The 14,339-nt window shown below is 40.3% G+C and overlaps 1 protein-coding gene across 5 annotated transcripts in view; it reads left to right on the forward strand.

Annotated features, from left to right (window-relative positions):
- The window catches only part of LOC124049311 (rho GTPase-activating protein 21-like), a 70,815-nt gene that overhangs the window by 35,173 nt on the left and 21,303 nt on the right, over positions 1–14,339 (forward strand). For 3 of the 5 annotated variants that reach the window (XM_046370795.1, XM_046370791.1, XM_046370792.1), the window contains 6 exons: positions 1,737–1,925; positions 3,868–3,889; positions 12,725–12,817; positions 13,212–13,265; positions 13,665–13,743; positions 14,091–14,145. In XM_046370795.1, coding sequence (XP_046226751.1) covers positions 1,737–1,925; positions 3,868–3,889; positions 12,725–12,817; positions 13,212–13,265; positions 13,665–13,743; positions 14,091–14,145 — 492 coding nt within the window. The remainder of the gene's footprint in view (positions 1–1,736; positions 1,926–3,867; positions 3,890–12,724; positions 12,818–13,211; positions 13,266–13,664; positions 13,744–14,090; positions 14,146–14,339) is intronic. The other 2 variants (XM_046370793.1, XM_046370794.1) reach the window with 1 other exon arrangement.

The raw sequence follows: 14,339 nt of genomic DNA on the forward strand, positions 1-14,339 counted from the left end.
GACAGATATTGTAATCACTGTCATTAACCACAACTTAGGAGCAGCTTATTTGACTGCTGTGTCACCAACATTTTGACCATTTTCATGTAAGGACGGGTGTTCTGAGCCTTTTGTATTTGCTGACAAGCTAGATACTTTGTGTGTGTGTGTGTCCATATGTAGTTATATTATGTACAGTATATTGTGTCTGTATGAATTAATAATATGGATTTTTTTTTACTTATGTTGCAGTTATGATATGAGTCACAATTGTAGAGATAATGGCATTTTTTTCAAATTTTGACTGAAAAGCAAAAATAGTAATAAAATATATACTTATTTACTTAGGCATTGGTGGTGTTAAGGGTCGAGGAATATACTGAAGTCTAGAAAATAACACAGTTAATCAGTACAATAATCCCATAATGATCAGATGATGATTTGTTTGAATATTTGAGTCGAAATCTGATGTATGTTTGGGTGTTTATTATCTACCTTAAAATGTCCAAAAACATGTGGACCTTTGTTAGATATTTTGTTAAGTTGTGTGCTTATGTTTGCAACAGTGTTTAAACTCAAAAAAATCTTTAATGCAAGGCAACTTTTATGTTTTGTCTGGTTACTTGTCGCTATAACCTTTGCTGGGAACAGAGTCAGGGAGCGAGGAAGGAACTGAGTAAAACTTTAAACATGACCATGAACAATTCTGTTTGAGTCACAAGGGATTGACTTTCATTGGCTGTAGTGGTTGCTCAGCAATCAAGACAACAACTCCCGTGATCCTATGCTACATACGTCTTTTTGTTTCTTTTTATTGAGAGATCCCTGACGGCACAAAGTACATGATGTGCATTTATTTTTTAAATTGCCCACTGTGATAGTTATTCGTATCTGACATATTGTTTGGGATGACAGTCAGCAGAAAGATGGCAGGTCGAACTTTGTATTCAAAGCCAGCCTTTTTTTACAACAGATATGTAATCATTTATTTATGCAGTATTACTTGTATTACATGAAAACACCCTACAACTATTTAACAACAAATCCTCGTGTTTACTTTCCTTATCCTCAAAAGCCTGAACCTTGACAAAATGACACCTTGTTATTCAGTAGAAACATCATCACCTAGACCTGATAACTGTGACGAACCACCAACAGGGGAATTTTTTGTGTTTTTAGATAAAGTTGTGAGCGATAAGATCTATGCTAAGCCATGGGCTGTTTCATCTGTGAAAACACGCTTTACTTTGTTTTATCCAAACCACTTTTCTTTTCACAATTACCAGAGGTGAAGTGAATGGAGCGGCTGTTCCTTTTTGTGGTCGTGGGTTCGTTCTCAGCAGTGAACATCTTTTTGCTATCGGTGTATCATTATTTTCACAACCGCATATGACTGGGGAGCTGTGCATCAACTCCTGCAGTGGTCCCAACACATGTTGTCAGGACTGCTCAAGGGGTAACAAGAGAGATTTTGAGGAAGGGGATAATGATTTAAGGACAAAGACAAGACTGTGTTAATTTTCTCCTGACTTGAATCAGTTTTTTGTTTAATTTGTTGTTTAATTTTACACAAAAAATAGTTTGAGAGCCAGTGATCTTAATTTGTTTTCCGTTTTTTATTTTAATTTGTAACAGTCGTGATGCTCAAGAATTAGATTTTTTGCCGTACAGACATAGAGCTGTGTCAATCTAACAAATCAGCATGTTTCATGTTCTGATGATCAACACTGACATCCGTTTGTCTGTCTTCCTTTCAGGCCAAGCAAAAGGATGGGCGCGATCAGAGCGAGGCATCAGCCACGGCTTCTCCCGGGACAGAGGAGGAGCCTTTCTCCTGGCCAGGGCCCAAGACGCTTCACCTGCGCCGTACCTCCCAGGGCTTCGGCTTCACGCTGCGACATTTCATCGTCTACCCGCCCGAGTCTGCTGTCCACAACTCTCTGAAGGTGACACATCATCTTTTACCCTTCTGATGACACCATTCATCTAAGGCAATATTAGTGCTGAATAATTTTTAAAATAAGCAAAAACAATTTGTGACAACTGGGGAAATTGTATGTTTCTAAAGTAAATAAAGTTTTGTTGAGTCAAGTCATGTCCTTAGGCCAGCAGGAGGGCCCGACTTAATTTAAGATGCTGTTATGAAAATCTTTGCTAAAAGAGAGATGATATTAGGAGCAAATGAAATAATTTCAGACAGCAGGCAGTGCTTTTTTTAAGCCCTTTAAGGAAATAATGTGTGTATTTCAAGGAAAATAGCACTATGATCAGTGCTGCAGACTTTTGAGATTGACTCCCCATTTTAAAGACATGAAGTGTAAGTTGTGTGCGATTTAAACTTGTGCTTCAGACTTTGGACTTTATCACTCATTATTTTGTCCTCCCCTGGTGTGAAGGGAAGGAGAATTCTAACTACTGTTTGGTGTTGCAGATTGTTTTCACACAAATCAGAAGTTTTCTAAACATTGAAAAGCAAAATGAAGTCAGATTTTATGATAACATAATCAGAATTCTGACTTTCAGCTGCTGTTTGAACACGACCACAACCAAACATCACAGTATTTAGTGCTGCTGGGACATTATAAATGGGTCCCAGTTCCATACCACTTAGGACTTAGCACACAGTATGTTCTCGTTATCGTAGTAAACTGTTTTTTGCCGAGATCTTCCTGAAGCTGTTTCACCACTTGTTGTAATTTATTCCAGCTGTGAGGAGCTCAGTTTCCTTTGTTCATCACAGTCATGAAGTGGGAGGAAGTGTCCCCCCCCTCCCCCAACATGCCTAGTTGAGAGCACATTAAAAAAATCTAGTAGATTTTGCTAATGTTATGTTGGGATGCAGCATAGGTCATATTTGTATGTTATCCATTGTATACGCAGCATAAGCACCTGAAAATATAAACAGTATTTATCTGTTCGAGATGTTATTGAATTCGTTTTAATGGTTGAGTTGTCATTGACAGAGAGCAGTAATGTTGCAGTTGAACTGTTGTTGTTGTATGAGCATGTAGTGTCAGTAATGCAGCAAGAACCTTTTTGACTTTTATCATCCCACCTGGGAAGTCTGCCAGCTATCCTCTGGATATTAGCAGGTTTTGTCCTTGTAAGAGCTGGAAATCTCCCAGTAGATGCATACCATACAAAAATAAGGAAATAAATTCATCATAAAACATTGACACCTCCTGACAAGTAGAATTCAGTTTTTTGTCTCCTGACTGTGAAGTTGGCATTACTCTCTTTTTTTTTCCCACGTCACTCATGACATTGATTTATTGAGTTACACAACTAAAACAAACTGTATCTGTCTTTCGGCTGACTGTCTTGAATATGCTGTGGCATTCTTGATATGAGACGTGAATCTCGTGTCAAATTGAAACCTTAAATTTCATTCTCATGGTTCACGCTCACTGTAAACCCTGACCAGTTCTTCCGTTACATAACCAAGACCGACAAAAGAGGGGGGATCCTGTACATTCATCACATTTCATTGAAATTACGTTTAGGCTCTTAGATTGGAGCTTTTGATTAATCACAGTTTGAGGATATTGGGGTTGGCTTGAAGAGGGTCAGTCTGTCTTAATGAAAGCCTTGGGAGAGCAGTGAGTCTTAAAGGATACATGGGGAAGCATATGTGTCACTGAGGGGAGGTGGATTAAGCAAGAGTGTGCAGATTTTTGGGACATTAAGGTTTTATGTGTTGAGGAAATTGAGGGGGGAGGGGGCTTTTGGCTTTTTTTTTCCACATTGATTGATAATGAACTCTCCTGTTTTTCCCAATGCATCATCACATCCTTCATTCAGTACTGAGAGTCCCTCTCGGACTGAAGCTCTTGAATGAAATGAAATCACAAATCATCTGACATTTACTTTTTGTCTTTTGTCTTCTAGGATGAAGAGAACGGTAGCCGAGGTAAGTGGTTTGTTTGTTTTGTTTTTTTGACTGTTTGCATTAGAGATGTACCCTGTGAATGCGGGAATTGTGCAATGAGCACAGTGGCACAGAAGCCATTGACTCTTGGATAGTCTTGAGTAACCCTCCAGAACTGGGATCAAATTAGGGTTGACAGACCGTTATTCTAATATCACTCCTTCTCGATTAAAATAAATGCAGTTTGGTGGTTCTTTGTGCCTTGGTCTTAACATTTGATTAGTGCTGACAGTTTGGGCCTGAGAATAATACTAAGATCAGAGCAGACAACATGTTGCATTTGAAGCTGCCCTTTGTGTAGGCACACACTGTTAAGTGTTAGTTCTTCCTCTTCAGAGTGGCAGTCAGAGCTGTGCTGTTCGCTTGGCAAGGCCCCAGCATTCCTCAGAGCATCCAGCTCGTCCTTCCAGTCCCTCAGTATTCAGTTCACGTCTGCAGCCCAGCATGAATGCAGGAGGACTGCTCTGCTGCGTCTCATCTGAAGCCATTTTAAACAGGCTTGCATCTCACGTGTGTGTTGTAGTGACCCAAAGCATGTGTGCATGGGCTCCCATAAACACACACTAAGACAGAACAGCAAAAATGCAGTCTTAAAGAAACAATCCACTACATTTTGTTTAAATGTTATCTTCTTTTTACAGACTCATAGCATTTTTGGCAGGTGCACTTTTTTGCCTCTAATGAATAGAATAAGGGGCGAGAAGATGATGATCACTAGCTGTTTTTTGGCTTGCAACGGACCCGCAGCCCTGCCAGGTGTGATTCAGTGAATTCTTCTGGCGTGAGTGGACAGTGAAAGTGAAGAATCCAGGGTTAGAGGAGGTTGAGCGCAGCACTTCCTGATAATTCTGACTCTTAAATAGCTTTAGAAGGGAAATTGAGAGATTTCTGTGTGTCCCTCGTCATCCCTCTTGGCCCTCGGTGTCACATTCCTCACACTACCCTCTCCTCGCCCATTTTAACTCCTCCACATTCATCCACCTCATTCAGCACAAGCTTAAAAACATTAAAGAGCAAACACACACGGGACCCTGCTGTGGCAGGAGGAAATTTGTGTGGCTACACATTCTTACACTTTATGTGAACTTGAATTCCTTTGTGTGACTCTGCCCAAAAGAAGTCATGTAAAACCCATGTGTGACTGCATGTGTGCGCCTGTTTCATTAAATAGTATGTGGTAAGTGCATGAGAACCATTCATCACTAAGCTCAATAGATAGTGAATAATGATCCTCGCCTGGAGAGGCCCCCTGCTGTCACAGGAAGTCACTTGGCTTACTTCCAGGCGCTCATAAATCCTTTTTTTGCCCCTCAGCAGGCTTAAAGCCCCAGCAGTGGTGATGACGCTTGCAGGTAGTAGAGAGTCAGAAATGAACATGTGAAATGACAGGAATTTCTCAGCAAAGCCACAGCTGATTGCAAGGAAATCAAACATTTTTAATAGGAATAAGAGTCGAATGGTAACATTACTGCAAATTTACCCAAAAGATCTGAGACTGCCATAACAATTTGGGAAAGTTATTTTGTGTCTTGGGCTAAATTTCTGAAGGACACTCGTGAAAAGTTGATATGGAAAGTTTGTTCTCACATGTCAGCTTCATTAGGTTCCTGTTGTGGAACAACATGCAGCCGTGAGTCGGGGGAAACTGACAATCAGTGCAATAAAACAAGTCTCATTTTTAGACATTTGTCATTTTGTACCGATGCCTAAAAATTGCCATTTAGCAAAAACTGCTGAATGTGTACGTATGTGACAATTGAGCACACTGCTCGTCACCATTATCGCAACCCGACACACACCCGTGACATCATCAAAAAACACGTAAACATGCAGTGTCTCACTTGGACCCAGACAGATAATATGTTCCATGTGTGTTGTTGTTTGAATGTTTTTGTTTTGTTTAGTGTTGTTTTGTTCTGTGTTAGGTCTGTGATGTTTCGCTGCAGCCTCCTGGCCTCCCCAGCGGTTTATTTGCTTGACTCCAGGCCAGTGTGTGATGAGGCTGTTGGTGTTTGGAGAGAGGGATGGGATGGCGGAGGGGGGGGGTGCCTGACCGCATGTTGACTAGCTGGGTGTTGCTGCTGGACACACTTCAAACCTCCAGAAAATACACATGGACGGACAGACAGACACACACATGCGCACGCACACACACAGACGTAGATACACAGATAAACAAACGTAAACACTGATATGCAGCATGTGGGTGCATAGTGGAAAACTGGAAAGGGTGTGTGTGTGTGTGTGTGAGAGAGAGAGAGAGAGAGAAGTATGGATCTGTTTATTTCCTTTCACAGCGGTTGTCTACATACCAAGCGGCCGTTATTCCAAATCTTCCTCTCTATCTCACTTCCTCTCTTCTCCCCTCCCTCCTCTGTTCATGTCGCTCCCTTTCCTGTATTCCTGTACGTCTCTCTCTTCAGCTGTGTATTTTAGCTAAGTTTTTGATGGGTGAAATCCGAATGAGCCGTTTTGTGTTATGCTTATAAAGCTGTGGTACCTCAGCGCAGCACCTCAGTAGAAAAGCAACAAGGAAAAAAATAAATAAGTTCTCCATCTGTTCCAATATTTGTTTTTCATTCAACGTGAAAACCTTTCTCTGCAGATACCAGCTTTATTTATTATTATATCTATATTTTTTGTCAGACTTTGGTTCATTCCCATAAAGTCTGCAGATGCAAAGTAATGCAGCACGAGCAAACAGAATTGAGTTTTCTCCAGTGGGCTTTTTAATTTCCCACTTTCTCCCTCTCCTCTTGTAATTTTGCCCTTCTTTCCTGTTTTTATTTCTCTGTCAACTTCTTTTCCAGGTTGAATTTTGTTACCATCAAATCTTACACTGAACTCCCCAAATCTAGTTTGATGTAATTGTGTTTTGCTCTTTTTTTTCTTTTTAAAAATCTCATTCTCTTTTTTTCCCCTCTTTTTTTAATCTGGCTGCAAGTAAACTTTCCTGACCAGTGTTTTTGTGCACATTTTTTTTCCTGAGTTTGAGAAAACCCACCCGCATAGGATAACATTCTAAAGGCTCAGACTCAAGTCATAAATAGTTTTAAGGCAACTATCAAAATGCAGCTGGTCTTAGCTGAACCAGTAAGCTTTTTATTCTTGCACTGCACAAATGCTGTTTACAGATTTACCTCTGAAACTTATTAGTGGGTTTTAAATTTGTTTGCCTTTTTCATACAGCGACAGACATAAAACGGGAGCGAGAGCCATAAAAATCTGAGGCTTTAAACTGTAGAAATCAATGTCGTTCTCGCATTGCATTGTACAGTTCATATGGTGTAACTGTGTTAAGGAAAAAGCCAAATCATCAACAAAATCTCATATTATCCTGTATTTTCAAACAGTGCATGAGGTCATTTTCAGGGTTTTAAAAGAAAAGGCATTTAGGATGAGGACCAACAGATGTGTTTGGCAGACCCAACACTATCTCTGCTGAGGTTGGATGGGGTTGCTGGAGTGTAATTTTTCCCAAATCTGTTGACCTTTAACTAAACTCTGATAAAGTAGCATCCAGAACCTGCTCCCTCGCAGACACTTTAGAGGGAATGTGCTGTTGTGAACGACTCTTTTTAACCTGCAGCCTCACAGACTGTTAATGCTGTTAATGACATGCTTGGTTATTAGTTAGTAGGCTGGTTGGCTAAATGTGCCAGTGGGAGCAACAAGATAAATACACAACTAAATCCATTCCTTTCACTTCTGGTCTTGTGTTTTTGGTTTTGGAAAGGCTAGAAATAACAGACACCACCCTCCACACTCTGCTTCATTTAGCACATTTCTGGAAACAAGAGACAGTATTTCAGGCTTAAATCACCCCATCCAGATGTTTGTCACTTGTTCCCTTAGCTGAACTTAAACTCCCTTGGTAAATTGTTTGACTTGTTTTACAAAAAGAAAACAAGACTCTTTTTTTTCGGCTGTGGTCAGAGTAATGTCAGTACATATCCTCTTTCCCCTGGGTGGATTTTGGTATTCGAAATTCCTAGAATTTAAAAAAAAAACAACAAAAAAACGGTGGAAAATACGCCACCACCTTCCTGTGCGTGGTGGAAAAAACACCAGGTGTTTGTTTGTGAATCTCTTGGTGATCAGCAAACAGATGGAGTGCTGGTTCATTGGCATGTCTCTCCCAGGTTAGGAATTTTACAGTCAAAGAAGGGAGTGACAAGAAATACACTTCGGAAATGTTATGAGTTATATTTGAGGTAATTGAGCAACAGTTTGACCCCCCCCCCAAAAAAAAATCTTGCCTCAAATTCCAGCTCTGAGAAAAAATAAAACAGGGATGCAGTTTAAAGCTCAGAGAAAAAACAGTAAGTTCAGATTTTATCACAGTTCAGTATAGTTTTATAGGTTTGTTTGAGCTGCAGCGATTAGTTGATTTGTCATTAGTTTAACTAAAGGACATTTGTTGCCATGGATTTTTGATAATTGGTTTATAGTTTTAATCATTTTTCAAACAAACATATCAAACATCTGCAGGTTCCTGCTTCTCAAATGTAGGGATTTGTTGCTTTTCTTTGTCATTTATGATAAGCTGATATTTTGTTTTTGTTTTTTTGACAGGGTTGGTGTGTTGGTTGAACAAAAGAAGCAAGATGTCACTTTGGGCTCTAGGTTCTCATTTGCTCAGATATGCTTTGTGTCATTTAAGATTCATGCAAGGACAAACTCCTGATTTGACTGTGTGTGTGTTTGTGTGTGTGTGTGTGTGTGTGTGTGTGTTTTGGCCTCACCTCCCTCAGTGTCTGCTGAAGTTTCTGACATGAAGCTGTGGCTGATTACAAAGTGCAGCGATTAGTGAAATTAGACCTTCCCATCCCAGACTGGCATCTACGCGTCGTTTCCCAATCCGACAATGTCTTTTGATGCAGTTTGTAAGCAAGTGGGCTTCTTAAGCGTTTCGCAGAGGTCAGGCCTGGGGTACGCAGGTGTTTCAGCAGAGTTTAAGCTTTCAAAGTGGAGTTGTGTTTGGACTGGTTTGTGTGTGAACTGTACTGCGTGTTTCTTGGGAATGGGAGAAACTAAGACAGAATTACAGTATTTATTTTCATGATGCCTTCATCTGCTGTCTTCAAGCAGGTCCGTTTCTTTGAGCAGAAGTTTGAGAATAAAACATGCTGTGCTTTTGAAGTGTACTTGTACTTTGACCTTCCCACACTATGTATGTGTGTATGTGTGTGTATATACACTGTGCCTCGGTTTTTCTCTGCTGGAAGAGACTTGACATAGATGGCCATCTAGACATACGCAGAGCTCCTCTTCAGTTTTCGAAGCATTGGAGAAGTTGGAGAAAAACACTTCTTCTTCTCAGTATCAGAGCATAAGAACAAGCAACATATGTGCACAGGTTTTTCTATATTTTTGAATATTTATGCTGTTGAACGTGGGTGTGGTGTTAGTGAATGTCATAGTGAGACAAATGGTGAAGAACAGCGAGCTGGATGGAGAGGTATTACACCAGGGTTAATGCAGTGAGCGGGCAGCGGGCCCAGCCCTCTGAACAATAACATTATCTAACCCAAAACAACAGGGGAGCGGGGAGCTGGCCGACACAAATGGACCCAGCTGTGCAGCCAGGGACCACAGCCAAAACCAAGGTCTGCTGAAGCCAGAGAGCAGCGCCGACATCCAGCCTGTGGATGGTCATTGAGTGTGCACTGCTTGACTGGATCAGATGGGGTTGTATATGTATAAACTTAAAGTAGAGCAAAGAAATGCAATTTCTTGCTTTGTATGTGATTTGATTGATTCGTGGCTTCTGTTTTCATGTTCTTATTTATGCGAGTCGCTGAGAACTTATTGCCCTGTTTTTTAAGTTGTCTTTTGACAGACAATTTCTTGCAAAATATTTTGATGAGTGATTAAGTGATTAATTGTTTCTGTTTTTTTGTCAATCAATCGCCACTTCAGTCATCTCAAATGCTTTGTTTGTCATATGATAGTAAACATATGATAGTGTTTTGGTCACAAAACAAATGAATTCAGAAAATCATCTTGATTTCTGGGAAAGTATATATGTTATAACAAAACATTAAGTGGCTTAATTGAGAAAATAATCATGAGATAATCGATAGTGAGAATGATAGTCACGGGGCTTCCCTTAACACTGCATTTTAAAGTTTTGAATGAAGCAGGCATAAAACACCATATGAAATTACTGTAGTTTATTTCAATTTACTGCACTGGTCACTTACATAATGGTGTACTTGATAATGGTCTTGTGAACTTTACATACATTCCCTCTACTGCAGTTTTTAAATACACTTGTAGGCAAAGTTCTGCATCAGTGAAGCACCTGCTGCGTTTAATGAAACATTTGCTCCCAAGAGTAGCTGATGTTATCCAACTCTCATTCTGTCTTTTGGACCAGTCAAAGTCATTTTGAAGCGGGCCAGTGTATTCCATTAATCCACGCAGTAATTTTATGCTTTGGTAAGAGAGTTGGAAGCATTAAAAATATCTGAAGCTTTAGATTTCCACATTTAATCCTGTTCATCCAGCTGCAGGGCATGCAAACTACCAGAATCCAATTTGTGCTGCAGAGTTGGAGCTCAGCGAGATTGGCTTGGGATTGGGAGTTTGCTTCATGCACACACACTCAGACTGAGGGGATGGGTGGGTGAGGTAGCGGGAGCCATTATTGGCATCTGCATGTCCACCTTGGGTCACTCATGTCCTACATTGTGTCATTGATGCAGCAGTGCATTTATGTTCATGCTCTGCAGTAGATCCACAGTACTTAAGTTTATCATACATTAGGTTTTTGTTATGTAATCAGGCATCGGGTACACCAGTAAGATTTTGACATGCATGAACATGAATGGGAATACAGTGTTGCCCCTAATTCCTGTACACGGTCCCTACCTGAGAAACAGGTGTTATTTTATGTGCTGCACTGCCTTCTGCTGGATTAAAAACAAGCCTACAACTGTTGTCAGCAATCCCATTCAAACTATGTAATGTATTTGATACGGAATACGCTTTGAATGGGCAAGGTTAGGGATACAGTAACACTTTAAATGTGCACAATCACTATGATGGATATCAAGCCTGTGACTTTTCAATTTGTAGAAACATTTTTTAAAGCAAAGGTTTTGGTGATGATTACACTTTAGTAAAGTGTACCTGGGCCAGCGCCCTGACAGGTTATCAAACAGTTTATGTCTTAATCTCTCAAAATTTTGCTGAGTAAAACACAGAAAGGTCTAGTCTCTAGCTTTTGAACTCTTTGGTAGGGAGAACACAGCCTTAAATCTACAGACGAAGCTCTTTTGGTTTTTGCTCAGTTCAGGCTCAAGAATAAAGCTGACTGTGCTCTTTCTGTTAAGGTAACTGTACTGCCTGAGGAACTTAGGCTAGCAAAATCTGTTTCATCTTTTAAATTCATTTTGTGTTTCTGGTTCTAGTTGTATCCGTTTACCAAAAATGTATATATTTATATTGTTGTTGGTTTTGGGTTAAGTAGGTAGGTAAGGTACTTTGTAAATGTTGTAGAAACATGGCATACGGATACCAAGAACTGTTATTATTTTTATGTTATTGTTATCATCATTATTATTGTTATTATTATTATCACCAGTTTAAGGAGTACTAGTATGAACACTGTTTAAAATCATTTGCAGTAATATTTTCAGCCACAGGAGGGAGGCAGCAAAGCGCATTTGGTGAATGCATTCATCATACTGTCATGCCATCATCACAAAAGGAAAAGGGACATCTAATACAGTAACCCATACAGCAAATGTTTCTTGTCCAAAAGTAATCAGATGCAAGCTGGCGATAGTCAGGATTATAAAGGCTTTCAGCGTCAGGTTCCAACCTCTGTAAAGTGATGATTAAACACCTCGCTCCCTCTCCTCGTTTTTGAGGTCGCTCTTCAGCAGCACTTTGAGCCCACATTCAACCCAGCTGTTCAGGACTCTGCAGATCATTGATTGCATTGGGCACCCAGGCTCATAAATGCATGTATCCGCTGCTTTTCACATATGAAGCAGGCCACTCCTGAAGAGAGCATGTGTACTCAGTGAGTTCCCTGAGGAAAGAACAGTGTGATGTTGCACTTCCTCAAATCCTGTGGGCTCGAAGAGGCAGCTGAGGCAGGGAAAGACCATTGACCTGTTCTCACATACACATAACTATGCATGCTTTTTAAAAAAGTTAATTGTGACTTTTACTTCCCCCATTAGCTCGGCCCATGCTTATCACACAACATAGCACACTGTCTCTTCCTCTGCCATGTGAAACCAAACTCCCTTGTGGCTTGTTTGCATGTGGCCTTGTCAGCAGACTCTGACCTGTCCTCACTGTCCTGTTCTGCAGGACAGGATTGATGAGTCAAGGGACAGTAGATGTGATAGTGTAAGGAAAAGTGCCTGGGGTCAAAAGGAATTTTCTGAGAATTATTAGTATTATGGTTTGTTTGTTGTTTTTTTTGTTTGTTTATAGCCCAAACATTAATAATTGCCAGATTATTTGACAATGAATTTAAGTCAGATACAAATACATTTTCTGTCAGTCGAGTATTTCAGTAGTTGAATAGTTGTTTTAACTTGATTTGTTTTCTTTAGATAAAATATAAGTAGAACTTGCTTGTTAACCCAAACTTGCATTGAGCGGGTGTACTTAGACAGTAATTAAGTAATGTTGATTCATTACACAAAGTAACTACAGAAAATATGTGTTCTGATGCCTCAATGTTGTTGCAGTTTAATTTCCACTTGCAGTGCAATGTGGCCTAGTTCTGTTCCTGCTCTTCCTCACTGTGTGACCAATCGCCTCGCTGCATGTGCTCTCTCTCGTTGCCAGGGAGACAGAGGAACCGTCTCGAGCCAATGGACACCATTTTCGTTAAGCAAGTGAAGGAGGGTGGCCCCGCCCACAGAGCTGGACTCTGTACAGGTACACACACGCGCACACACACACTTAGATCATTTCACCCCTGATAACCGGCAGATCTTATGATTAACTCACATCTGACCTCAAAGTAGTTTTTGGTGCCAAGATTTCCTCCGGTCTGTACTGAAGGTAATTCCACTTCATTGTAACCTGCCAGGCAAAACAGACACAAGTTACAACATAACAGATGGCTCCTTTGTGGGAGGTTGGACAAAGTGTAACATGCACAATGTTATTCAAACCCTCCCTTGATTCTTTCTTCCACTTCCACTCTTCTTTTTTTCATGTAAAGGTGTGAATCATTTCTAATTTTAAGCAGCAAGGATATAAATACTTGAACAAACTCCCCTCTGGTAAAAAAAAAGAAAAAGTGAATCAGCTCTCTCCTGTTTCCCAGAAGTGGAGGTGATAGCTGAAGCTCTGCGCTCTGTGCTGTCAGCATTATTGCCAGGTTAGCACTCAGTATTACAGGAAATGTTAAGTGGTTAGGACAAGCCCTTTAAACTGTCTGCTTTTATCTTCTCATTCTCCTCTCCTGGGACAGGGGAGTGTAGAGTTTTCCCACAATTATCTGGTTTCTTTCTTAAACTCCCTTCCCATAAGATGGCCATCTTCAGAAAACTTGAATAGAGATGGATCCCCGCGTGGGGTCTTTCCAATAAACAAGTATTGGCGTTCTCCTTTTTGATCTAAACAGATGTGTGTTTGTGCTGGAAGGAACTACTCCACAGTGGTTTCCTTTGTCGGTGACTAAAGTGACTCGATTCCCGATCATTTTTCTGAGCAGCTGATTGTAGAAGCACAAAAATGTCATGTCAGCGTTTGTAATTTCTTGTCTAATTCTATCCAGGGGACCGGATAGTGAAGGTGAATGGAGAGAGCATCATTGGGAAGACCTACTCGCAAGTCATAGCTTTGATCCAGAACAGGTAAGATTACCATCATTTCATTTTCATTTTCTGGTGGAGTGAAAAACCACGATGTCAGAGTTTCTATCTAATCTCTTCGCTGCCATCAGCAGAGACTGAGAAATTGTGAAACTTTTTAGAAAAAGGACATCCTGTTTTCAAGAAAAAAAAATAAAATCCTTATCACTGACAAGCACACATGTACCCATCATCAACACTTCATTAAACAACTTTAAGCTTAGATTTTAAAAGTTAAACTTGTTTTCTTAAGAGGTTCCATGACTTTCCACAGTTTGGGCCCTGTGTTGTAACACTCTCTCATGTTCACTCTCATTCTCCCTCGTCCCCTACAACCTCACCTCCCTCAGCGATGCCTCACTGGAGCTCTGTGTGATGCCAAAGGATGAGGACATATTGCAGCTGGTAAGCATTCATTCATCAGGAAATTTTGCAAGTGTGCTAGAAAATGCTTTCTTAATTTCTGTATACGTTAGGGATCATCCAGTAGGTTTTATTTTTCTGTGCTGATACGGATTATTAGTAATCAAGAGACTGAGACTGATAACCAGTATTTGGAACCAACATTCATTTGCAGTAAAAATTTAAATCTTAGTATC

Source organism: Scatophagus argus, chromosome 18 (assembly GCF_020382885.2).
Source record: "Scatophagus argus isolate fScaArg1 chromosome 18, fScaArg1.pri, whole genome shotgun sequence".
In the NCBI taxonomy this organism is placed as follows: Eukaryota; Metazoa; Chordata; class Actinopteri; family Scatophagidae; genus Scatophagus; species Scatophagus argus.